At 40.5% G+C, this 26,430-nt stretch overlaps 1 protein-coding gene across 6 annotated transcripts in view; it reads right to left on the bottom strand.

Moving 5' to 3' along the window:
- Positions 1 to 26,430, bottom strand: part of SASH1 (SAM and SH3 domain containing 1) — a 200,434-nt gene that overhangs the window by 62,349 nt on the left and 111,655 nt on the right. For 4 of the 6 annotated variants that reach the window (XM_056566754.1, XM_056566757.1, XM_056566756.1 and 1 more), the window contains one exon: positions 1,119 to 1,251. In XM_056566754.1, coding sequence (XP_056422729.1) covers positions 1,119 to 1,251 — 133 coding nt within the window. Of the gene's footprint in view, positions 1 to 1,118; positions 1,252 to 18,615; positions 18,669 to 19,203; positions 19,497 to 26,430 lie in introns of those variants that run through there. The other 2 variants (XM_056566758.1, XM_056566759.1) reach the window with 2 other exon arrangements.

Genomic DNA, 26,430 nt, shown 5'->3' with positions numbered 1-26,430 from the left:
TATAAAAAAAAGAAAAAAAAAAAAGAAATCAAATATGTTGATGACCAATTCTAAGAGAACTCTTGTAATTTTAAGACAAGTTTGCATGCTATAGCTCCAATGACGAATTCCGTATTCTGTAATAAAATTATGAATTTCATTGCTAGAATGGCTGCTGCACTTAGCATCAATTACTTTCTGGATGTGTTATAGAGCTTGGTTCCTCTAATATCAAGAATCAATTTGTTAATAGAAGATAATTAGACAATAGTTATAGTGACCCTCTCTTAACTTTACACTGAATCTGTTATCATTGCATTAATACAGACTGGCTACAATGATGTTGGGAAAATATGGTCCTTATTTGATACATTTACACAAGCAGTGAATGAGTTAAAGAGCAAACCTAGATTAGGAATTACATGTACCTGTAATCTCGTACAATAGGAAAAGATTAGGGCACAAACAAAATCCCCATTTATTTTGGGGAAGGAGATGTGGCATGATATGCAGTGTGCAGGTCAGAATACCCTGCATTGTAGAAAACCATCAATAATAGCATGGAGTAATGGAGTCTTAAAGGGGTACTCCGGTGAAAACCTTTTTTCTTTTAAATCAACTGGTGGCAGAAAGTTGAACATATTTGTAAATTACTTCTATTAAAAAAATCTTAATCCTTCCTGTACTTATTAGCTGCTGAATACTACAGAGGAAATTCTTTTCTTTTTGGAATGCTCTCTGATGACATCACGAACACAGTTCTCTCTGCTGACGTTATTATAATAATAATAACAGTTTATTTATTGTTGTCCTTAGTGGGATTTGAACCCAAGTTCAAAGGCAGCAGTGCTAACCACTGAGCCACCATGCTGCCCTTAGCATACATCTGCTAGCATGGTTGCTAAAATGGACAGAGATGTCAGCAGGGACCATTGTGTTCGTGATGTCATCAGTGTTCCAAAAAGAAAGGAATTTCCTCTGTAGCATTCAGCAGCTAATAAGTACTGGAAGAATTAAGATTTTTTAATAGAAGTAATTTACAAATATGTTTAACTTTCTGCCACCAGTTGATTTAAAAGAAAAAAGGTTTTCACCGGGGAACCCCTTTAAACTATAAAGGCCTCTTCTGTCATATTCACCTTCTGGATTGGGTTTCTTCATTTCTTCAGCTCTTATAAGTTTCTTTCTCACTCTCCGTGTAGAGTTCACAAGCTTGTGCAGCCTCTTAAATTTGACCGATTCCTCTGACTCGTCTTCAGACTGTTCTCTTGACTATTGGAGCAGGAAAACAAATTGTACATTAATAAATATAGGCAGTGTAACATACCCCAAGTAACCTACATATTTGTAATAATATATGTCATCAACAAATATAATGATAAATATCCTATATGCAATACTTGATCAAACCAGTCCTATAAACCAAACAATTCAAATAATAGAGAAAATCATGTATAATATCCCGAGAGAGAGCCCACCTTTAGCTACTACTCACTAAGAAAATATGTTGTATTTATTTTATATATATGACAAAATGTGTTGTCTCATATCTGAATAAAAGTGAAGCTTTCATTCATACATTACATCCATCTCTGGGATAATAACACCCTGGCATGATGATGAGTTCTCTTTAGATTGTTTCAAAACTTGGTATGGGAGTTCCAACAATCTTAAGTGTTGTGCCTACAAAACTGCATAACTGTTTCAGGTTAGAGCCCAGTTGGTTATGTTTTTTTTTTTTGCCTACAATGCTCTATCCCCCAAATGGTATCACAGTAGGCAGAGCCTCTTGATACCAAACATAATGGAACAAGCAAAAGATCAATTAATGAGGCAAACAAACAAGGCAGCAAATCAGAATGAGGTGATAATGGGGGACTTTAACTATCCTGATATAAATTGGGAGACTGAGTCCTGTGAATCTCATAAAAGGTAACAGGTTTCTGACTATAGCTAAAGACAATTATCTGTCCCAAATGGTGCAGGGCCCGACCAGAGGGGGCACCGTACTAGACTTAATATTAACCAACAGACCTGACAGAGTAACTAATGTGCAAGTTGAAGGACACCTAGGAAATAGTGATCATAATATAATACATTATAACTTGTTCTTCAATAAGGGAATCTCTCGAGGGGCCACAAAAACAATGAACTTTAGGAGGGTAAAGTTTGACCAACTCAGAGAAGCCCTTAACAATATAAAATGTGATAATTTCCTTAAAAACAAGAATACTGACACTAAATGGGAGACTTTTAAAAATATCTTAAACTCTCACTGTAAGATGTATATACACCATATGGGAATAAAAGGGTCAGAAATAAAAGAAAACCAATATGGATGAATAAAAATGTTAAAGGGGGCAATAAATGCCAAATATAAAGCATTTAAGCTACTAAAAGAGGACGGCAATGAAGAAGCATTAGAAAGCTATAGATAAAAATTAAGATTAAAATATGATCTATTTATACCAGGGACTGTATCTATAACAATGGGGCATCCTTTCCGTTTAGAGGAAAGAAGGTTTCTACACCAGCACAGATGGGGGTTCTTTACTGTAAGAGCAGTGAGACTGTGGAATTCTCTCTCGGAGGAGGTGGTCATGGGGAACTCTGTAAAAGTATATAAAAGGGGTCTGGATGCATTTTTGGAGAGTAATAACATTGCTGGTTATGTATATTAGAATTATAGGGACAGAACGTTGATCCAGGGATTTATTCTGACTGCCATATTTGGAGTCGGGAAGGAATTTTTTACCTCTAGTATGAGGTTTTTTTTGCCTTCCTATGGATTAACTCTGTAGGGACTCATTAGGGATATAGGTTGAACGTGATGGACTCTGGTCTTTTTTTCAACCTTATGAACTATGTTACTATGTTTCCTGTTTGCCAATGTAAAGTATCGAAAGTGAATAAAAATAACAAACAACAAAAGTGGGAATAACAGAGCAATATTTTTAAGGTGACTTTTTTTTATTATTATAGTTCTTGATATTATTCTTATGTAAACTCATTTAACTAAACCAGAACACTCCACTTTCTGAAAACTGTAGTATATTGTAAAGAGCCCTGCCTCAGCGTCTCTATTCCTTTCTACCTCTTCCTGTGCCATTTTTAAAGTACCTTTTGCTTCCTGAAAACTACAGCCTAGGAAAATTGGAGGCCAGCACATTTTGTGGTTTGATATCTGGAGAAGAAAGGGCAAAATTTGCAACATATAGACTATCCTAGACATGCCTTAACAAAAAAAAAATATATATATACTTTTTGCAGTATAGTAAATGATCAGGGATTTTGAGAACATTGTATATTGATATTTACTTAGCGAATGTCAGGCTTCTACAGCCATAGACCTCAACACTATTTTCAAGATGGCAAGGAACTGGTTAATGGGAGGCTCCAAGCCTATCATAATACAAAAGATATTCCCCAACCTCAAGTCACATGTTTATTTATTTCCTTTACTTTTGTGTTTGATCAAATGTGCTGCATCCCAGATGTTCTGCCTCAAGAGCACGATATAATAAAACAATAACAGAAAAATGCATGTCTTCTCCAGCAACAGTGACAGCAGATGGAACAAGATGGAACAGAGATTCTGTCCACGGGCCAAATCCTATACAATATGATACTTCCACTCCTCCCCTAGAGGTAGACTAGGTCTGTGAAGACTAACATTGCAAAATGTATTTGTTCGAACAATAAACTCATTTACAATGTTTTATGTTTAATACAAAGCATTCCATTCTGCCATCAGTAGGGTATGATAAGAGATGCATTAGTATGGCCTCCACATGGAACATCTCCATTCTCGATTAGGTGAAAAATAAAATGAAATAGGTTAGACTAGGTTCACACTGCAATTGTTCACACTGAACGTGTACACCGAACGCTGCCAGGTCCCAACTGATCCTATTGACTTGAATGGGGTCTGTTGGGTGTCAAGGTATTTTACAGGAGTTGAACTGAGATTATAAAAAATAGGACATGCATTATTTTTTTTTTTCTCCACTTAACTCCTAACCTTCCAAGGGACTGACCATGGGAGCTCCCTCTAGCGGGGCACAACTGCAGATACAAATAATTTCAAAGGTTTCAATGTCTGTAAGAAGGTAGCAAGTTACATTTATCATATCCCGATTCTTAGATATTTGCTGACCCCGTCATACCTTTAGGGAATACATTTTAGCTACTACCTTAGTGGGTAATGACATACCATTAGAACACCATTGCATGCTGCTTAGTAGGGGAGAGAATAAGATAAAGTGAATGTGGCTGACAGGTCACAAGTGATGCTGCAAATCTGTGTGACCATTTCATTTCACTGACTGGTAAAAGTCTCAGTAGGAAGAAACACAGTAATGAGAAAACCACTAGAAAGAAGTAAGAAGGCTGTGAACTGAACCTTAAGGGAACAACCAATGCTAAGTATAGCATAGCAAAGCTAATGGCCATGTGATGCCTGAAATGAGTGAGCAGTGCATTTGTCCTACAATTTGTTATGGATTTTAGGACTTTTAAATAAATGGATTGTCTGTTCCTATATTTTAAGGCTGGAACTGTTCTTTGGAACAGTAAAGGTATGTTTAAACAGTAAAGGCAACTCTTTTAATGTGAGGTTGCTTGGGCTCTTAAGTCTCCAGGTAAAAAGTTGATATTCCATATTCTACTATGTGGTGGTTGTTGTTGTTGGCTGCTCATTTCTCATGAATTTAGTATGACACATGGCCATTCAACTGTAATAAATACAAGGACTGGGTCCAAGAGCTAGAGAGTCACTAGTTGCTTGCTCTGTGTGGCTGAGGAGATCCAAGATGGAAAGCTACCACTTTAATGCCCATATGCTGTAATAAGGCATGTGACATGGGTTGTCAAAATGCTAGGACTTAAGCAATCTGCTGTAATCTGGCAGGTAAAATTTTCTAGTACAAAAATGTGAACATTAAAGGGGTGCGCCACTGCTCAGCGTTTGAAACAAACTGTTCGGAATGCTGCAGCCGGTGCCGGGAGCTCATGACGTCATAGCCCTCCCCTCATGACGTCACGCCCTGCCCCCTCAATGCGAGGCGGCTATAAGATAAGATGTCTTAAGGCGAAGTATCCCTTTTATTCCTTATAACTAATATTTCTTCATAGTTTGCCAGGCAACAATACTTATTTATGCAATAATGCTAAAAAAAAATTATCCAATATTTTGCTTTGAGGTCCAATACACTCTTATTATATCCAACTTACAAAATGAACTTGACTTAAAGTGTACCTATTATTTTTGGTAGGGATGTCCCGATACAGACACTGGTATCGGGACAGATACTGGACATTTGCACACATACTTGTACTCATGCAAATGTCCCAAATACCTTGTCCGATACGCACCAAAACAGAGGTCACCACTCCGCCTGCACCAGAGCAGAGGACGAAGGATGCAGGAGGCGAGTATGTTTGTTTATTATGGGGGGTTCCCCTGCCACCCAGCTTTTCCAGCCTCATGAAAAGACTGTATGTCAGGAGACAGCTTCCCCAGTCTCCTGACATATAGTCTCTTAACGAGGCTAAGATGATAACAGTCAGGCATTGTGAATTTTAACATGTTTGATTTACTGTTTTGGGGAAAATAAGCCGCTGGCTGCCCTCTCCCTATTTAAAATGCATACACAAAAAGTGAGCATGTGTATTGGGGAATCTTGAGAGACAGCTTACGACTGAAGGAACCTTTGTCCAACAGGTATATATACCAAAGAACTTAACTGCTTTTGAGATACCACAGTGTGCGCACTGTTTCAACTTTATTCCTCCTCATTGTTGTGGCACAGTCACCATGTGCTAGCATTAACTGGTTAACCCCTTAAGGACACAGGGTTTTTCCATTTTTGCATTTTCATTTTTTCCTCATCACCTTCTAAAAATCATAACGCTTTCAATTTTGCACATAAAATTCCATATGGGGCTTATTTTTTGCACCACCAATTCTACTTTGCAGTGATATTAGTCATTTTACCCAAAAATCCACGGCAAAACAGAAAAAAATTCATTGTGCGACAAAATTGAACTTTGTAACTTTTGGGGGCTTCTGTTTCTACGCAGTACATTTTTCGGTAAAAATAACACCTTATCTTTATTCTGTATGTCCATACGGTTAAAATGATACCCTACTTATATAGGTTGGATATTGTCGTACTTCGGAAAAAAATCATAACTACATGCAGGAAAATGTATATGTTAAAAATTCTCATCTTCTAACCCCTATAACCCCTTTATTTTTCCGGTATGAGGGCTCATTTTTTGCGCCGTGTTCTGAAGTTTTTATCGGTACCATTTTTGTATTGATCGGACTTTTTGATCGCTTTTTATTCATTTTTTCATTATATAAAAAGTGACCAAAAATATCCTATTTTTGAATTTTTTTGCGCACACGCCATTGACCGTGCGATTTAATTAACAATATATTTTTATAGTTCGGACATATTCGCACACGGCAATACCACATATGTTTATTTTTATTTACACAGTTTTTTTTTTAAATGGGAAAAAGGGGGTGATTCAAACTTTTCTTAGGGAAGGGGTTAAATGGCTTTTGTTAACTTTTTTCCACTTTTTTTTTTTGAAGTGCTATAGCTCCCATAGGGAGCTATAGCACTGCACACACTGATCTCCTATGCTGATCCCTGCAAAGCCATAGCTTTGCATGGATCAGTCAGATAGGGGCTTGATTGCTCAAGCCTGTAGCTCAGGCTTGGAGCAATCAATCGACGATCGGACGCCGCGGAGTCAGGTAAGGAGACCTCCGCCTGCGTCCCAGCTTTATCGCGATGTCCCGATCAGCCCGACTGAGCTGCCGGGAAGCGTTTACTTTCGTTTTCAGACGCGGCGGTCAACTTTGATCGCCGCGTCTGAAGGGTTAACAGCCCACGGCACAACGATCGATGCCGCGCGCTGTTAGCCCAGGGTCCCGGCTATGATGAGCAGCCGGGACCGAACCGGTGTGATGAGAGGTCACGGCGTGACATCGTTTTAAACACCGGGACCGGGCGTAGGGCGTACAGGTATGCCCTACATCCTTAAGGAGTTAAAGAGTACCTGTCATGATCTTGTTAAATTTTATAATCCTCTCAGTTCACTGCCCCCATCATGATAAACCACCCCCTGCCTTTATTTTTTTTTTTCTACCTTGATATTGTTCTGCATTTTCTGCTCAGTCTCAGTCAGATTCACAGACTTGAAAGGGGTGTTACCCAGCAGGTGTGACATCATCTGAAGCCATACATGGGTGAACTTCCTCCCTCACTCTGCTACACACAGCCTAGAGCAGTTCAGTGTGAGATGAGCTATGATTGGATAAGGATGCACACACCCTCCCTCAGACTGCATTTCCTGATTTTGGACTTCTGCCAGGCCAGCAGTAGTCCCAAGTCTGTGCAAGAGATAGGGGGAAATGTGCTCTGGACAAGTAGGGAAACACCTAGCTTTTTTAAACACAAATAAAACATAGAAAGCATATTTTTTTAAACAAAGTACATAAAGTTTTTTTTATTTACTATAAGGAGTGCAATAGCAAAAATTTGTTTTAAAGGACATCTACAGCAAAAGGTAACTTATCCCCTATCCACAGGATAGGGAATAAGTGTTTGATCGCGGGGGTCCGACCGCTGGGACCCCTGCGATCTCCTGCACAGGGCCATGGCTTTGCCGTGTAGGAGGCGTGCCAGTCGCAGCATGATGCCGCGGCCGACACTCCTCCCCCATGTAGTTCTATGGGAGAGGCAGGGAGGCAGCGTTCGTGCCTCCCTGCCTCTCCCATAAAACTGTATGTGAGAGGTCGACGCTACACGCATTAGCCGTTCACATAGTGCGGCAATGCGGGGCCCCGTGCAGGAGATCTGCTCCCCCACCCCCCGCGATCAGACACTTATCCCTTATTCTGTGGATAGGGGATGAGTTGTCTTTTGCTGCAGATGTCCTTTAAAGACAGTGCCCATTTAAGGCCTAGATGAAATTGAAGTAGTGCAGCCTGCCTGCAGTGTAAGAACTAATCATTATGTATAAGTAGCAAATTGAGAATATATTCCTACAGCTGCTGTTGTATCATTATCATCTCTAACCTCGATCAATAATTAATCAGCACATTTGTTTTTTGTATCTATTTTTATTTGCATTAAATACTTTGTAGTCTAGTTATAATGTATAATAATTGGGGCCAGGAGAGAATTTGCTCTAGGATTCAGAAGGACAACCCAAAGCAGCGAAAAAGTAAATGATGTGAAGATATCGTCTGTCAGGAAAAATTGCTAATGAGAACGTAGTGACAAACCACTAACTGTACTAGACGAGGAAAAATATTCCTAAATAATAAGTATACAGCATTCATATGGAAATCTAGGTCAAATAGCCAACGTGCTAACACAATATAAATAATTCATCTTCATTTTGGATTATCAATGAGTGGAATTCTTCATCTGTAGCAAGGTTAGGATCTGACTGTTATGTGACGTGGTCTATATGTTTTATTACATGTGACCATATGTGATGTTAATGAAAAACAGATTGAAAACAATTTGCATGTCAAAAAGCCATGGGGACCAACAGCAAATTCATGGCTTATGAAAGCACTGACACATGGCTTTCCTGCCTCTCCCACAATATAATGGTTACACACATTTGTCTTTATTACTAACCATTATGTATCAGGATTAACTATATTTTGGAGGTTTACTCTATTTCAATCTAAATAATTTAACAAATAATACCCAAACGGACAACTAAAACCTGGAAGTGAAAAATTATTATTATGACTGAGCAGTATGTAAGTGACCAAGCACTATCAATTAATCCAGGTACTGGTGTTGGCTATAGGTATGTGAACTCCAAACAGAATTAGCAAATAACAAGAAAGAGAAAAACGGAGTCACTTATAAAACGTATATCATTTTATTAATTCCGTGGAATGTAAGTACATAAAGATTGTATATATATTAGTTAAAAATATTATTTTTCAAGGAGGAATAAGGCTAAAAGGTGGCATTGCAGAGCCGGTGACACCACCTTTTAGCCTTATTCCTCCTTGAAAAATAATATTTTTAACTAATATATATATACAATCTTTATGTACTTACATTCCACGGAATTAATAAAATGATATACGTTTTATAAGTGACTCCGTTTTTCTCTTTCTTGTTATTTGATAATTTAACAAACTAAAATTGCTTTTTGCTACAAATTTTATAACTTTATGTAAGATGAAGGTTAATGTTGGAGAACAGAATAGATCTAGTACATGTACTGTATAACCATTTTTTTTAATGAAACATTTGTTCACAGTAGCTTCTCTAAATGTTTGACATGCTTTCACTAACTTTATATAGTGACGTCAATTTGTGCACATTCATGTAAATCTTTCCAAAACCCTCATCTATGTTTTTGGTGAAGCAAGCGTTCCCACTGCCGTATGGCATAACCTTTTTAATACCGTTGGCAAAACTATTAGTTGTAGCTCAGACCACGGTGCCTGTGTGTTTTATTTCGGGTTTCCAAGGTAACATTACATCAGATTATAGACAGCTGGCTCTTTACTTTTCAACCAAAACAAAGCAACCCATCCAATACACAAAATTATACATTTAAAGAGAGAGGAGGATATTTGGCTGCCAGTAGACTAGACTAAAATCTGCGGGATCATTGGCATGGTTCCTAGGGTGGAACCTCTCAGCTTCTCTTGGAACAAGTGTATCCTTCGCACATCTGCAATGCTCTCATAAGGAAGAACACAGCCAATTTTTTCATGGGGGAGGGGAAGTGGTGGTGGAGGAGAACAGGAGAAAGGGAGAAACATTTGCAATAAATATACTGTAAACGTTTTTTTCAATAATATATTCAAACAATCCCTGAACAGAAATGTTTGGTTATAGGCTTGACAAATACAATGGGGGTGATTTATCAAAACCTGTGTAAGAAGAGGTGTGCAGTTGCCCATAGCAACCAACCAGATTGCACCACTATCGAATTTAGGAAGAGTATGACTGCAGAAAAAGACTATGCAGGATTCCCTTGTTGTCTGTTACCATGGAGACATACCAGTCTGCATGGGAGCTGAAGAAACAACAAAGGAAATGTTTAGTAAAAACTATTTGTAAAGCTGCTTTATTTTTCATTTAAGATTCACTGGAATAATAATACGGTAATTCATTTCTGAAGGCGAAGTTAGCCTTTAATACGTGTATGCTTTATAAAGAAGTGTCATCATTTCAGGATACAAAGTTAAACAATATAAAGATAACTTAGTGTATTTATGGACAAAGTAAAACTACATCTGTTTAAGAATCAGGATGATAGGATTGCTTCATAAACAGGACATGATTCACTAAGGGATGGATATTCTTTCAGATGGCATACTTTGTACTCAAAGACAAACTGGGACCACAACAAGCGGCTAAGTTCTTCTTTCCTGCTGAGTGTCTCCAATGACTTGGAGCTTTATGTAACATGACTTTTTAACAAGGCATTTAGTCTACAGTTCTAATATATTTAACTCCAGATGTTTTAATGCTGCTGCACAGGACCAAAGTGGTTCATATCAATGAATCAGATGTTGGACATCCATTGCATAGTCTGCCTTGAAACAATCCTGAAATCTTGTTGGATTTAGCCCCAAAAAATTTTTTGCATTACTTTTCATTACTATTTCCCTATATGTACCCAAAAGTATGCCACCACTTGGTGTAGTATTCAGCATGGAAGGGATGTTCTGTGTGTCCCCTGCACTTTTCTATGTACTCACAGTGAGAAAAAAAATGGCGTCCAAACACAGAGAATACCCGTACATTTTTTATGATATGCCAAGTCTTTATGGCAACTCACCAATGAAACCCTCATGAAAAAAGAATTATGGAGCTCCTTAACCCCTTGGGGACGGAGCCGATTATGACCTTCAGGACGGGAGCATTTTTTTTGCAAATCTGACCACTGTCACTTTAAGCATTAATAACGCTGGCATGCTTTTACTTATAAATTTGATTCCGAGACTGTTTTTTTTGTGACATATTCTAATTTATGGTAGTGGTAAATTTTCGTCGATACTTGCATCATTTCTTCAACACTGATGTTAAAATTGAGACATTCACCAGTGTATCCTTATATTAAGGACACACCAGAGCCCGCACACCAACGCCAAGGTTTCTCAGATGGCACGGGACCTAACGCTAACCTACCTGTGCGTAATAATCAAAAACCAGGGGCCAGTGGGCAATTACAGCAGCACTAGGTCGACATGCAGCCTGGTTTTTGCTTATTACGCACAGGTAGGTTAGCGTTAGGTCCCGTGCCATCTGAGAAACCTTGGCGTTGGTGTGTCCTTAATATAAGGATACACTAGCGAATGTCTCAATTTTAACATCAGTGTTGAGGGATTAGCCAATGTCATTGTTACATCTACCACAGTAGTGCACCTAAATTTCTGTATTGTATTATTCTAATTGTTATATATCCACACTGTTTATCTGGTGTAGGATTCTACCGTGGCACTTGTAGTCCGCTGCAGGCATCCTCCATTGTATGCATTTTTATGCTGGGGATCGCCCCTAGCAACGGACTACAAGGGCAGGATCTGCTCCCCGAGTATATATGCACAACTGCATTTGGGGATGAGCACCTCCAGCCTTTTGAGACCACGTTTTTTGTTGTTGTTTGTAAATTTATACTTGGAGGTGTGTAAACTCCATATGTTAATGCGCCTTGAACATTTTCCAGGCAGCATTAGGGTTGCACCTGTGAGGCCATGCACCTATATCAGCCAACTTGGGTGGGGCTTGTAGCCTCTCTCCCCCCTTCCATTGTATGTGTGCTTAGTCACGCTGGAGGGAACTGGGAGCAGGCAGCATGTCGACCTAGTGCTGCTGTAATTGCCCACTGGCCCCTGGTTTTTGCTTATTACGCACAGGTAGGTTAGCGTTAGGTCCCGTGCCATCTGAGAAACCTTGGCGTTGGTGTGCGGGCTCTGGTGTGTCCTTAATATAAGGATACACTGGCGAATGTCTCAATTTTAACATCAGTGTTGAGGGATTAGCCAATGTCATTGTTACATCTACCACAGTAGTGCACCTAAATTTCTGTATTGTATTATTCTAATTGTTACACATCCACAGCGTTTATCTGGTGTAGGATTCTACCGTGGCACTTGTAGTCCGCTGCAGGCATCCTCCATTGTATGCATTTTTATGCTGGGGATCGCCCCTAGCAATGGACTACAAGGGCAGGATCTGCTCCCCCAGTATATATGCACAACTGCATTTGGGGATGAGCACCTCCAGCATTTTGAGACCACGTTTTTTGTTGTTGTTTGCATCATTTCTTGGTGGAAAATTCAAAAATTTTATGAAAAATTTGAAAAATAGACATTACAAATAAATTATATATTGATTCACACATACAATATGTCTATTTTATGTTGGCATCATAAAGTTGACATGTTTTTAACTTTGGAAGACATCAGAGGGCTTCAAAGTTCAGCAGCAATTTTCCAATTTTTCACAAAAACACGATTTCAAAATCGGAATTTTTCAGGGACCAGTTCAGTTTTGAAGTGGATTTGAAGGGCCTTCATATTAGAAATACCCAACAAATTACCAAATTATAAAAACTGCACCCCTCAAAGTATCAAAAATGACATTCAGTAAGTGTGCTAACCCTTTAGGTGTTTCACAGGAATAGCAGCAAAGAGAAGGAGAAAATTCAAAATCTTCATTTTTTACACTCGCATGTTCTTGTATACCCAGTTTTTGAATTTTTACAAGTGGTAATAGGAGAAAAAGCCCCCCAAAATTTGTAACCCAATTTCTCTCGAGTAAGGAAATACCTCATATGTGAATGTCAAGTGTTCGGTGGGCGCAGTAGAGGGCTCAGAAGGGAAGGAGCAACAATGTGATTTTGGAGAGTGAATTTTGCTGAAATAGTTTTTGGGGGGCATGTCACATTTAAGAAGCCCCTATGGTGCCAGAACAGCAGAAAACCTCACATGGCATACCATTTTGGAAACTACACCCCTCAAGGCACGTAAAAAGGGGTCCAGTGAGCCTTAACACCCCACAGGTGTTTTAAGACTTTTCGTTAAAATCGGATGTGTAAATGAAAAAAAAAAAATGTTCACTAAAGTGCAGTTTTTCCCCCAAATTTACCATTTTTACAAAGGGTAATGGGAGAATATGCCACCCAAAATTTGTAACCCCATCTCTTCTGAGTATGGAGATACCCCATGTTAGGACGTAAAATGCTCTGCGGGCAAACTGCAATGCTCAGAAGAGAATTGAGCTTTTGGAAAGAGAATTCCTTTAGAAGGGTAGTCAGGGGCCATGTGCGTTTACACAGCCCCCCGTGGTGCCAGAGTAGTGGACCCCCCCCCACATGTGACCCCATTTTGGAAACTATGCCCCTCACAGAATTGAATAAGGGGTGCAGTGAGTATTTACACCCCACAGATCTTTGGAACAGTGGGCTGTGCAAATGAAATATTTTATTTTTCATTTTCACGGACCACTGTTCCGAAAATCTGTCAGACACCTGTGGGGTGTAAATGCTCACTGCACCCCTTAATACATTACATGAGGGGTGTAGTTTCCAAAATGGGGTCACATGGGGGGGGGGGCTTTGTAAATACACGTGGCCTTCAATTCCGGACACATTTTCTCTTCAAAATCCCAATGGCGCTCCTACTCTTCTGAGCATTGTAGTTCGCCGGCAGAGCACTTTACATCCACATATGGGGTATTTTCTCACTCAGAAAAAATGGGGTTACAAATTTTGTGTTTTTTCTTTCCTATTTTCCCTTGTGAATATGAAAAATTTAGGGTAACACCAGCATTTTAGTAAAAAAAATTTTTTTTTTCATTTTCCCATCCAAATTTTATGAAAATTCGGTGTTAAGGCTCACTATACCCCTTGTCACGTTCCGTGAGGGGTGTAGTTTCCAAAAGGGGGTCACATGTGGGTATTTATGTTTTTGCGTTTATGTCAGAACCGCTGTAAAATCAGCCACCCCCGTGCAAATCACCAATTTAGGCCTCAAATGTACATGATGCGCTCTCACTCCTGAGCCTTGTTGTGCGCCCGCAGAGCATTTTACACCCACATATCTGGTATTTCCGTACTCAGGAGAAATTGCGTTACAAATTTTGGGGGTCTTTTTTTCCTTTTACTGCTTGTGAAAATAAAAAGTATGGGGCAACACCAACATGTTAGCGTAAAATGTTTTATTTTTTTACACTAACTGGACTGGTGTAGCCTCCAAATTTTCCTTTTCATAAGGGGTAAAAGGAGAAAAAGCCCCCCAAAAATTTGTAGTGCAATTTCTCCCAAGTACGGAAATACCCCATATGTGGCCCTAAACTGTTTCCTTGAAATACGACAGAGCTCCGAAATGAGAGAGCTCCATGCACATTTGAGGACTAGATTAGGGATTGCATAGGGGTGGACATAGGGGTATTCTACGCCAGTGATTCCAAACAGGGGGCCTCCAGATGTTGCTAAACTCCCAGCATGCCTGGACAGTCAGTGGCTGTCCAGAAATGCTGGGAGTTGTTGTTTTCAACAGCTGGAGGCTCCGTTTTGGAAACACTGCCGTACAATATGTTTTTCATTATTATTGGGGGGGGGGGGGGACAATGTAAGGAGGTGTTTATGTAGTGTTTTACCCTTTATTTTGTGTTAGTGTAGTGTAGTGTTTTTAGGGTACATTCGCACTGGCGTGTTACGGTGAGTTTCCCGCTAGGAGTTTGTGCTGTGGCGAAAAATTTGCCGCAGCCCAAACTTGAAGCAGGAAACTTACTGTAAACCTGCCTGTGTGAATGTATCCTGTACATTCACATGGAGGAGGCAAACCGCCCGCTGTTTCAAAACTACAACTCCCAGCATGTACTGACAGACCGTGCATGCTGGGAGTTGTACTTTTGCAACAGCTGGAGGCACACTGGTTGGAAAACCTTCAGTTAGGTTCTGTTACCTAACTCAGTTTTTCCAACCAGTGTGCCTCCAGCTGTTGCAAAACAACAACTCCCAGCATGTACTGATCGCCGAAGGGCATGCTGGGAGATGTAGTTATGCAACAGCTGAAGGTACACAACTACAACTCCCAGCATGCCGAGACAGCTGTTTGGGCATGCTGGGATTTGCATTTTTGCAACATCTGGAGGGCTACAGTTTATAGACCACTGCACAGTAATCTCCAAACTGTGACCATTCAGATGTTGGAAAACTACAAATCCCAGCATGCCCAGACAGCAAACAGCTGTTTGGGCATGCTAGGAGTTGTAGTTTTGCAAGATCTGGAGGGATACAGTTTAGAGACCACTGTATAGAGGTCTCAGACTGTAGCCCCCCAGATGTTGCTAGGCAACTTACCAGCTTCTGTAGGATCCAGGGAGCCATCCTCTTCTTCCGCACAACATAGCCGCCCGCCGATCACCGTCGCCCTCTGCCTCCGCATGGTAAGTGGACTTCGGTACTGGGTCCCCTTCGGTTTCCCAGTCCTGCCCAGCCTATTGTGGGTGGGCAGGACGGGGAAAACTAAAGTTAACCCCCCCCCGCTCCTGATCTGCTATTGATCGTTGCTTCTGACGACCAATAGCAGGGATAGGAGGGGTGGCACCCCTGCCAACTCCCTCCTATCCCTTCAGGGGGATCGTAGGTGTCTTAGACAACCGCGATCCCCCTTATATTCCGGGTCACCATAGATCCCGTATGATCCGGAATCGGCGCAAATCGCAAGTGTGAATTCACTTGCCATTTGCGCCGATCGCCGACATGGGGGGGGGGGGGGTTCTGATGACCCCCCTGGGCATTTGCACTGGGTTCCTGACGATCGATATCGAAATTCCCACGGGCGAATGCATACGCCCTTCGTCCTTAAGTACCAGGACTCAAGGGCGTATGCATACGCCCTTCGTCCCCAACAGGTTAAGATATAGGAGTATACCAATTATTTCATAATAACTGTGCAAACCATATGACATATTTCCCAATGTAGATCTCACAATATTCTGGGAATTAAAGTGATTTTCATATGGTAGGTAATAAAGATGAGCAAACAGGTTTGGCACATATTTACCATACAAAATGCTTAAATGGGCACAGTCAGATATAAAAACTTGATATGTTGTAAATCATGCAAAACCAATAGGTTTTGCAATTGCTTTAATTAAACATTTTCAATATTTTATACTGAAAACGCCAGTCAAAAAACTGCCTCCTTGCCTCCTGGGAAACATACCAGCCTGGCTGTGTCCACTTGTCATCACCTACATCATGGACCCACTTCATGATTGACAGGTCTGCAGACCTAAAGCTGCTGTGATCGGCTCCCTCATGATCAGGATGAGATACTGAGCAACATATAACAGTTTTTTTTTTTTTTTTTGGGTGATCTGACAGGTACGCTTTAAAATAGTTGCTGCCATTTTAGAGAATAGAAGGATCGGGTATTTCCATTATGCATTGTAAGAAGTGATCCCTCTTGTATAGCCAATCATGAGGGGGTTATAGGTGGAGGTCACTGATGACTTAGGGGATAAGTCATATCCAGTATACAACAGCCCAACCAGGAAATGCTGCTGCATTGTGGGGATACAAATAAAGTAGTAGAGAGAGTATGGCTGGGTTGACACCCCGTTTTTGCAATACAGTTCCTGTATACCTTTTCAATTTGAAAACCGTACGGAACCGTATTGAAAACCGTATGCATTGACTCTCTATTGAAAACCGTATGCCAAAAGATACATCAGGTTGTGTCCGTTTTTCATTCTGTACAGTTTTGTCATTTTTTTTCCCGTACCCAAAACCGTAGCCTACCACAGTTATTGGTTCGGGTGAAAAACCGTATTGAAACGTGTAGGTTTTCTTTTTTTTTTTACATGGGAGTCAATGGGAACCGTACAGAACTGTATGTGCGTACGGTTCCATTCGGTTTTCACCATACGATTTTAGACTTTGCACAGTTTTTTTCTTGGAATTTCAATCAAACAAGTGAAACTTTATTCATAATGGAATGAAAAGTTAAAAACGTATACTTTTTTTCTTAAAAAACGTATGCAACCGGACATCATTTTTCAAACCGTATACAGATTAAAATGTGTACACACGTTTTGATACAGTCTAGTCCGGTTTTGAGGAATCCATTTTTTTTTTTTTTTTTTAAATAAAAAACCTGATACGGGAACTGTACTGCAAAAACGCGGTGTGATCACAGCCTATGTTACACAAGAGTGAAAGTGCAGTGTGTTCTTAAAATGTCTAATAGACATGTCTACAGAGTATGCCCTAGAACTGAATTAACATTTGTTACTAGTGACAGATTAAAGTCATATTTATATTTACACATCTATAGAAAAGAATGAAGCCAGCAATGACCTAGGAAGTGAGTATAGCAAAAAAAAATAAAACTCCTGGTGCCCAAAAACTTTGGTTTCAACACATATTGTGTAGCATACAGTTAAGATAAGCAATACCAAATCAAGTAATTTAGAACTCATCTACACTATAACTGCAGCTTTAAAGAACCATCACATCCTTTTATATCCTTGTCCAGGAACAGTCCTGGAGTGCATGCCTGTAACTGTAATCAGTCTCCTAAAGCATGGTCTTTTGACAAAGCAACATGTAAAACTTCCGTGAGAAAATCATCAATCCAACAAAAACAGTCGGAGATTGCCATTTTGTTCCAAAAAATGAAGATTTTAAATGTGTATACACATAGTTTTACACTGTATGTCACTTGGAAATTTCCCATTTTTACAAGATATATTCATTTAAACAATGTCATACATTAACATCTGTCACTTCAATATGATCTTAGATTATCACTATAGCTGGGCTTTAGGACAAATTTAAGCGCTGACCTCTTGTATCTACTTACGCTAAAGACATCTAGCACATATTCAGAACCAACTTCATTCATGTTGTCCAAAATTGCATTAAAGGGGTACTCTGGTGGGAATATTTTTTTTTTTAATCCACTGGTGCCAGAAAGTTAAACATATTTGTAAATTACTGCTATTTAAAAATCTTAACCCTTCCAGTACTTCTCAGTTGCTGTATGTTCAAGAGGAAGTTCTTTTCTTTTTGAATTTCCTTTCTGTTTAACCACAGTGCTCTCTGATGACACCTCTGTCTATGTCAGGAACTGTCCAGGAGCAAATCCCCATAGCAAACCTATCCTGCTCTGGACAGTTCCTGACATGGACAGAGGTGTCAGCAGAGAGAACAGTGGTCAGACAGAAAATAAAGTTTAAAAGAAATTAACTTCCCGTGGAGCATACAGCAGACAATAATATTTTTCTTAAATACTCCTGTTAAAAAGGCAACATAATTCAAGAATCCTTTAAAAAAAAAAATTTGATTTTATAGTATTATTGCAAAAATACCCATTTATAACAATATGTCCCATTTGGTGTTGTGTAGGAAGACAACATTTTCCCAAAGCTTAAAAATTTGGTAAAAAACTAAAATGAGGATTTCATGTTATATATGAGATTATACACAAGATAGATGACATCACAAGAATACTTTGGCCAACTTTGTTGAGCCGAAGATTCTCTGGAAAAACATTTGGCCCAATAGACAAAGAAAAGGAAGTTCTATTACCCAGAAAGTGTTACTAAATACCTGACATGCTGTGATAAACATGCAGAAAGCCAGTGGGGGGTTTTGTATCTTTCCTGTAAGATAATAGGCAGTATCTAGTCACTAGAGAACACAATACACAGACTTCTTATGAGGAACAAGCAGATCAGTTAAAGCTCTAGATATTTAAGTGTTGATAACGCTCAACATATTCAGAAAAGAGAAGTATTCAACAGTATAGCAACATACAAACAAAAACAAGTATAGGATGTCCTATACATACAGCATATACATACAACTATAATTCATTTTCTCTAAATATTGTACAACACAGTGACTACTGACAAGCTATGACAGTCAAGATACAATCTAAATACACATTTTCATACTTTATCTACTTTTGCAGAAACAATTATTGACGGAAAGAGGAGTGTGTATAAAAATGACTATTCAAGTACATTGAATGTTCAGATAAAAAAGTTCTCACAGGGAAAAAAAGACAGAAGGAATTTATCCAGCAGACAAGTCCAAAACTAAAATCAAAGCCGCATTCATCACAATGAGGACAGAAGAGTATTGCAGAGTAACAACTATGTCAATCCTGCCTACTCCAGGGTCCGAAGAACTTACCAGCTTCGGCATTTAGGACGGAGTTCAATTGTTACTGAACTCTTAATTCTTGGTCCTGTGATTGAGCACTTCTTGAAAGCGACCAACATGTGACTGCAATCCTGCACACGCGACTTCTTTTCCAAGTTATATTATCAGACACATAAAAGGTTTGTGAGCCGCAGCTATTAGTCTGAGGGAGGGGGAGTGAGGAGGAGAGGATGCTGGACTCAATTAGCTGCCTTCTGCTCTCAGACCAATTCCCCGTATCCTCTCAGAGCTGTGCAGCTTGTGAAAAAAAGGCAGAAGTCATCAGCTTTAAGCAAATCTTCTATTCACCACAAGGAAAAAGGGAGTGTTGTATATGGCAAACAATCCCTGTTTTCACTGACGAAGGCTAGCTAACCTCTTGCTGGCCTCCAAAGCCTTAATTGCTGTCTATGGAATTTTAGAGGAACACAGATCCTACAGGACAAAAATGGGCTTTGACCCTTTAAATGCCCCCAAGACAAAGAAAAGGTCCCCCAAGCAAGCAACAAGAGAATAGTAAATTCTACTGGACAGAATATTCTATAATTGTAAAACTTTGTCTGCTTTACAATATATTTCCTGTTATGGCAAATACATGTGACCCCCCCCCCCCACCCCCCCCCACAAAATAGGGAAAATAAAATGACAAGTCTGATTGCATTGGGCTTACTGATAATGGAGACCCCGTGGGGCTATAACAAAATGACATTTCATGTTGTATTTACTGAGAATCTCTGATAATGCCTATAACTCTAGGTTCAGATAACAGTGTTTGAAACATCCAATTTCTGAAAATGATTACAAAAAAGAGGCAACTTACTACAACTACCAAAACAGCAATTATTAGGTCAATCTTTCAAGCTTACAATTAAAAAACTAAATACACAAATATAAAAAGAAAAGGTAAAGTTCATTACATACCCAGATTTACTTGAAAAATGCATCAGATGAATAACAGTGGCTCATGCCATTCAATCTTTTGACTATATGGTCTAAGTTTGGACCAACTATGAGTAGGCTTAAAGAGGTACTCCGCCCCTAGACATCTTATCCCCTATCCAAAGGATACAGTAGATGTCCGCAGCTGGGACCCCCACGATCTCTGTGCCGCACCAGGCGTTTGTATAGAGCGGTGGGTGCGGGCGGCGGGGGTCGTGACGTAATGGCCGCTGCCCTCATGATGTCACACCACACCCCCTCAATGCAAGTCTTAGACTTGCATTGAGGGGGTGGGGCATGACGCCACGAGGGGTGTCATGTGACCGCACACAGCGTTCTGAACAAAATGTTCCGAATGCTGGGGAAATTAAGTACCCCTTTAAACTGTACCAGAATTAAGCTACATCTCTTATGGTAAAACCACACCCTTTTTTTGTCAAAGCCACACATACCCTTTGTCAAATGCAGAAAATGTTGAAAATATATAATAAATGTGTCCCACGGCATCAAAGCCAGTTTTTTGGTGTAAATTGTGCCAGAATGCCATATAGAATTGTCACATAACCCAGCAGCACAGATTGGGCTTATGTACTGTAACCAGACTCACTATGTAAAGTGATAACGGCACTACTGTGTATCTGCTGTCTCACTACTCAGAGCGAGTAGGACGCCTGCAGAATAGCAGGTGAAAAACATACATACTAGTCCCCAGGGAAGTAATAGCAACCAAGTACAGACCAACTCTTATGATGGGAAAGATTTGTGGGTGAAAACTGGAGCAGCTCATATGATTTTAAATTCCTTGTATTCACTGACTATTTTACCAGTAGAGGACAATGAGAACTGATTGTTATTATTTGAGTATCCCTTTTATTACCAGGTAACAGTTAAATAGCAGGCCACAGTCTGCTGCAGTGCAGTCAGGCCTTGGTAGTGTAATGGAGAGGTAGCAAGAATGGTAGTATTCTTGGCTGCTAGCTTGCAGTTAGGACGTGCAAGTGTTGGCTTAGTGCTGTGGCGCTCACAAACTTTACCACAATGCTGGTAGGAATGCTTACAATGCTGGTAAAAAGGCTGAACACTGCCTAGTGCTAATCTATAAATGATAAATAGAGTTCAGGCCCTCCGACCAACTTCTTTAATTTCCAGGGACATTTCTTACCTGTTCTGATGATTGTCAGGGTCCCAGAGGTCGAACCCCCACTGATCACCTAGTTATTCTCTATCCCATGAATAGGGGATAGTGTCCTGTATCACTTTGTGTCTTTGCAACCATCAAGAATGTTCGGTCTTCTCTAACTATCACGCCTATTTTATGTCTCCTTTTGTCGGCAACCATTAAGACCAGGACAGCGTGAACTGTATTAAATTGTAGCCAAATAACAGCTACAAGTTGACAAACTTTTCATTTGTCCCTCACGTCAAGCTTTGACTTTGACCACAGTTACATCTATCTGCAGATGTTTGCCAGTCTTCACATGTTGAGATGTGATCAAGGAAACAGTTAACCTTTTCATACAAGAGTTAACCCAAAAATCTAAGGCTTACATAAGATGATATAACACGGCTTCATATAATTATAGAGCCTTAAAGGGGTTGTCTTAACTCTCCTGATTACATTGCTGACGTGGCTGTCCTTCGCACTTTTCCTAGATTTCTGGTTGGTGGGCTTTTACTTATTTTTTTCATACTCTGAGCCAGCTGCAGATGTCACTGATGCTGGCCCTTGTATCTGTGCTCCCAATGCTGCTACAGATACCAATCCTAGCAGCATCAGAAGATTTTAGCCTTGCAGCTCCGCCCTGGTTACTGCAGAAAAGGAAATCATTACAAGACATGGTAAGAGCAATTTTGATGATCCCCTGTTCTTGAATAAAGTGAGACAGCAAATGTGCTTTCCCAAGATCCCTGACAGCTGGCCCTTATATTCAGCAGGGAGTAATGCCACAGCTGGCCACTGCTCCTACCGCAAGGAGGTTGTCAGAAACCTAGGCAAAGAGCTAACAACACTGGGGGGGGGGAGAGAGAGAGAGAAAAGAAGATATATCTAAAGAACCAGTGTATTTAATGAAAACAGTTACAAAGTTGTATTTAATATATTTATGTATTTTAAATGTTTATGCATTACACACAGAGATATAGTTAGTAAGGTGGGTACACCTCTTTAAGAAGGTGAACTGTATGGTGTCTTCCCGTATATACTCGAGTATAAGCCGAGTTTTTCAGCACGATTTTTCGGGCTGAAAACACCCCCCTCGGCTTATACTCGAGTGAACTCTCCGCCCTCAGTGGTCTTCAACCTGCGGACCTCCAGATGTTTCAAAACTACAACTCCCAGCATGGGAGTTGTAGTTTTGAAACATCTGGAGGTCTGCAGGTTGAAGACCACTGCCCGGGCCTTCGCCATCATCCAGCCCCCCATCCCCCATTTAGTTTTGTACTCACTTCTGCTCGGCGGGACGTTCGGGTGAGCTGGTCCGGGCCATCTGTGCTGCAGGAGCATCCGGTGGGGAGGGATAGTCGTTCCGGGCTGTCCATCTTCACCGGGGGGGCCTCTTCTCCGTGCTTCGGGCCCGGAATAATGACGTTGCCTTGATGACGTCGCACAGGGAGGTTGCGTCCCTGTGCATCATCGTCAAGGCAACGTCATTACTCCGGGGCCGAGCGCGAAGCGCGGAGAAGAGGCCCCCCCCCCCGGTGAAGATCAACAGCCCGGAACGACTATTCCTCCCCACCGGACGGTCCTGCAGCACAGATGGCCCGGACCAGCTCACCCGAACGTCCCGCCGAGCGGAGTACAAAACTAAAGGGGGATGGGGGGCTGGATGATGGCGAAGGCCCGGGCAGTGGTCTTCAACCTGCAGACCTCCAGATGTTTCAAAACTACAACTCTCAGCATGCCCGGACAGCCATCCGTGCTGGGAGTTGTAGTTTTGGAACATCTGGAGGTCCGCAGGTTGAAGACCACTGTTAAATCAGACATTGACAAGCGGTGATGATGAAGGGGGTGGTGTGGGATGATGACAGCGTAATGATGAAGGGGAGGATGATGACAGGGTAATGATGAAGGAGGGGATGATGACAGGGTAATGATGAATGGGGGGGATGATGACATGGTAATGATGAAGAGGGGGATGATGAGGGGGGATGATGACAGGGTAATGATGAAGGGGGGGATGATGACAGGTGATGATGATGAAGGGGGGGATGATGACAAGGTGATGATGATGAGGGTGGTAATGACGGGGGTCTGGATGATGACAGGGGGGATTATGTATTTCCCACCCTAGGCTTATACTCGAGTCAATAACTTTTCCTGGGTTTTTGGGGTGAAATTAGGGGCCACGGCTTATATTCGGGTCGGCTTATACTCGAGTATATACGGTAATTGTTTTCAGTACACACACAATTTTGTTGCAGAAGCATTGCCTCTAGGGGAAAATATGGTACCTAAGGTTGTATAGTACAGAACTTTAATAACTCAATACGCTGCAGTACAGTATCTAAGAATGGATGCTGTATAGAAAACACTGAAAAAAAAACCACAATTATTCCCATTAAATGGAAGTCTATGTAAATACAGGCTATAGGTTTCAACACAAACTAATGCTAATAACTCTCTACTCCATTCTTTCACCGTTCCCATGGAATTTCATTTTGTAGACCAGAAACTTGGTATGAAAACATGTTTAAGAACATATGTTTTCTGTCCCCAAGAGTGTTTTAACTGTAATCCACTTCAACAGGAAATATTTTCCCTGAAACCTTTCAGAGACATCAGATGTTCTAGAGTAAAGCAGCAAGCGAAACATCTGCACATACTACAGCGACTGTATTATGCACTTATTGCAAAATGGAATTACCAATGAAATCATTTTAGCTTTTCTATGCCAAAGGCATAATGCCACCAGCAATGATTGCTTGGTTCATCTGTTCATGCTTACGTCTTCAGCAAAAAGTCCCAGTATCTCATTAACTGACCATGTCACTAGCAATAGGTAATGGGACTTTACAGAAACCACTGCCAGAATTGTGGAAGGAGCTAATAAAAGTTGGCAAGTGTCATTTAGGCTTCATTCACCAAAGATTTCCCTCCTGAATGTTACTCCGAAACCACAGGAAAAAAAAGATTCATCAAGTAGAAGTGGTCATCTGTGAATGCTGAGGTCATTGTCACATCACATCAAGATTACATCAGTGTCTTCTCAAAGCTGACAAATTTCTCCCCTATTCCAATTCAAGGTGTAGTTACACTTTTTGAAGAAAATATTAGGGAATTGCTGAAATTGTAATGGTTCCTGTTAACTACCGCTGCTGGGTAAAACTATAGTATATATCCTACACTAGAGACTGTCTCCTGAAGAATGATAATGAAGAATGTGAGAGTTACCCTTTCCTTAATATTCATGTCTGCTTGCCTCATACATATTCACAGACCCTTCGCTCATACCAGCACAAGGTGGGTGGACATATGAGAGCAGAGAGGATGGCAGCAGGGAAGCTCTGTATCCTGGCTTGCACCTCCATTGCGCAGGGGGGATTTGCAATGGTGCCTGTATATGGCCTGGATCTCCGGAACCAGACCACGTATCCGGGTGAACAAGGTGACAAGATAAAAAATGTGAGCAATTAAAGGACCACAGACTAGTAATACTGAGTGGGCCATTTATATGGATACACCTTAATAAAATGGGAATGGTTGGTGATATTAACTTCCTGTTTGTGGCACATTAGTATATGTGAGGGGGGAAACTTTCCAAGATGGGTGGTGACCATGGCGGCCATTTTGAAGTCGGCCATTTTGAATCCAACTTTTGTTTTTTCAATAGGAAGAGGGTCATGTGACACATGTGAGGGTCATGTGACACTTGTTGGGAATTTCACTAGAAAAACAATGATGTGCTTGGTTTTAACATAACTTTATTCTTTCATGAGTTATTTACAAGTTTCTGTATTCAAAAGTATTCAAAATGGCCGACTTCAAAATGGCCGCCATGGTCACCACCCATCTTGAAAAGTTTCCCCCCTCATATATACTAATGTGCCACAAACAGGAAGTTAATATCACCAACCATTCCCATTTTATTAAGGTGTATCCATATAAATGGCCCCCCCTGTACATTAACACAGGGTGGATATGTTGCTAGATTTTGCAAGTGGCTGCAAAGCTACAAAATAAATCAACCGAGACCTACACGTAAATTTTTCAGTCTGAGCCAAAAGTCTGATACAGTCGGAAAATTACTCGAACATCACCAGGTGACTCAGTTTGGGTCACTGGATTTAAGTGGGGTCTGGGCCAATAAGAGTATGGATATGTCAGCAGCCGATTTTGGAACTAGTCTTGAAGGATCAGTGCCACAGAGGCACAAAACGTGATGTGAATGAACCCTAAACAAGTAAAGGATCTGTCAAATAGAGTAACCTTTTTAGCCATGTTCCTATAGTAACATATCAGGTGGAATAAAGTAAAAAAATAACAAAAAACCCACTAAATTATACTCAGGAGTAAAAAAGCATAAAAGACGGAGGAAGGAGCAATGTAGAAAGAAGCGAAGAACAAGGCTGTTAGGTGGGTAAGGGTATTACACTAGGTTAAACAAACAATAAAGGATATGTTTTTTGAAAAGAGATAAATAGTGCTGTGCATTTAACAAGCCATGCAGATCCATTGCGCACTTCACAGATAAAACTAGGTTCACAGTAGAAAAGTGCTGGATAACTGTGGTATACATCACCAGACTGGCAGACCACACTTATATCCTTAAAAAAAAAATATTCCATCAAATAAAGTGAACGGGCCTGCCGTGTAATTAGTCGTCATATCTCTCTGTGTGTATGCTGACATATAACACAGATTTACAGCACTTTTCTATATCAACCCAGCCTCAGACATTACAAAATCCCTTAACAAAAACTGCAGTTGAGTGAATAGAATGCCCCCGCCCCCGTACTGTAAGTGAAGTTCCACCACTACAGCAGTGCTCCCAAAAATGACTTGCAACGTTACATTTAAATTAATTTCTGTTTGACAAACCTGTGGGAGCTACAAATATCTACTGAGGAAGGACGGTTTCCATCTAATGGACAATTGCAATAATCAGAAACCTTTAAAACCCTACTGAGCCAAATATTTTTTCTCAAAAGAGTAAATACGAACATACAATTGCATGTAAATACAAACTCTCAATTCAATGTAGGGTGGGGTACCTTTACAACAGATAAACTTTCCAGTTGTTTTGAACAACCATTTCTCACCATAGGTATATTATCAGGACA

Source organism: Hyla sarda, chromosome 3, assembly GCF_029499605.1.
Source record: "Hyla sarda isolate aHylSar1 chromosome 3, aHylSar1.hap1, whole genome shotgun sequence".
Classification (NCBI taxonomy): Eukaryota; Metazoa; Chordata; class Amphibia; order Anura; family Hylidae; genus Hyla; species Hyla sarda.
The sequence above is the reverse complement of the archived record's forward strand: the minus strand, read 5'-3'. Positions and strand labels throughout refer to the sequence as shown.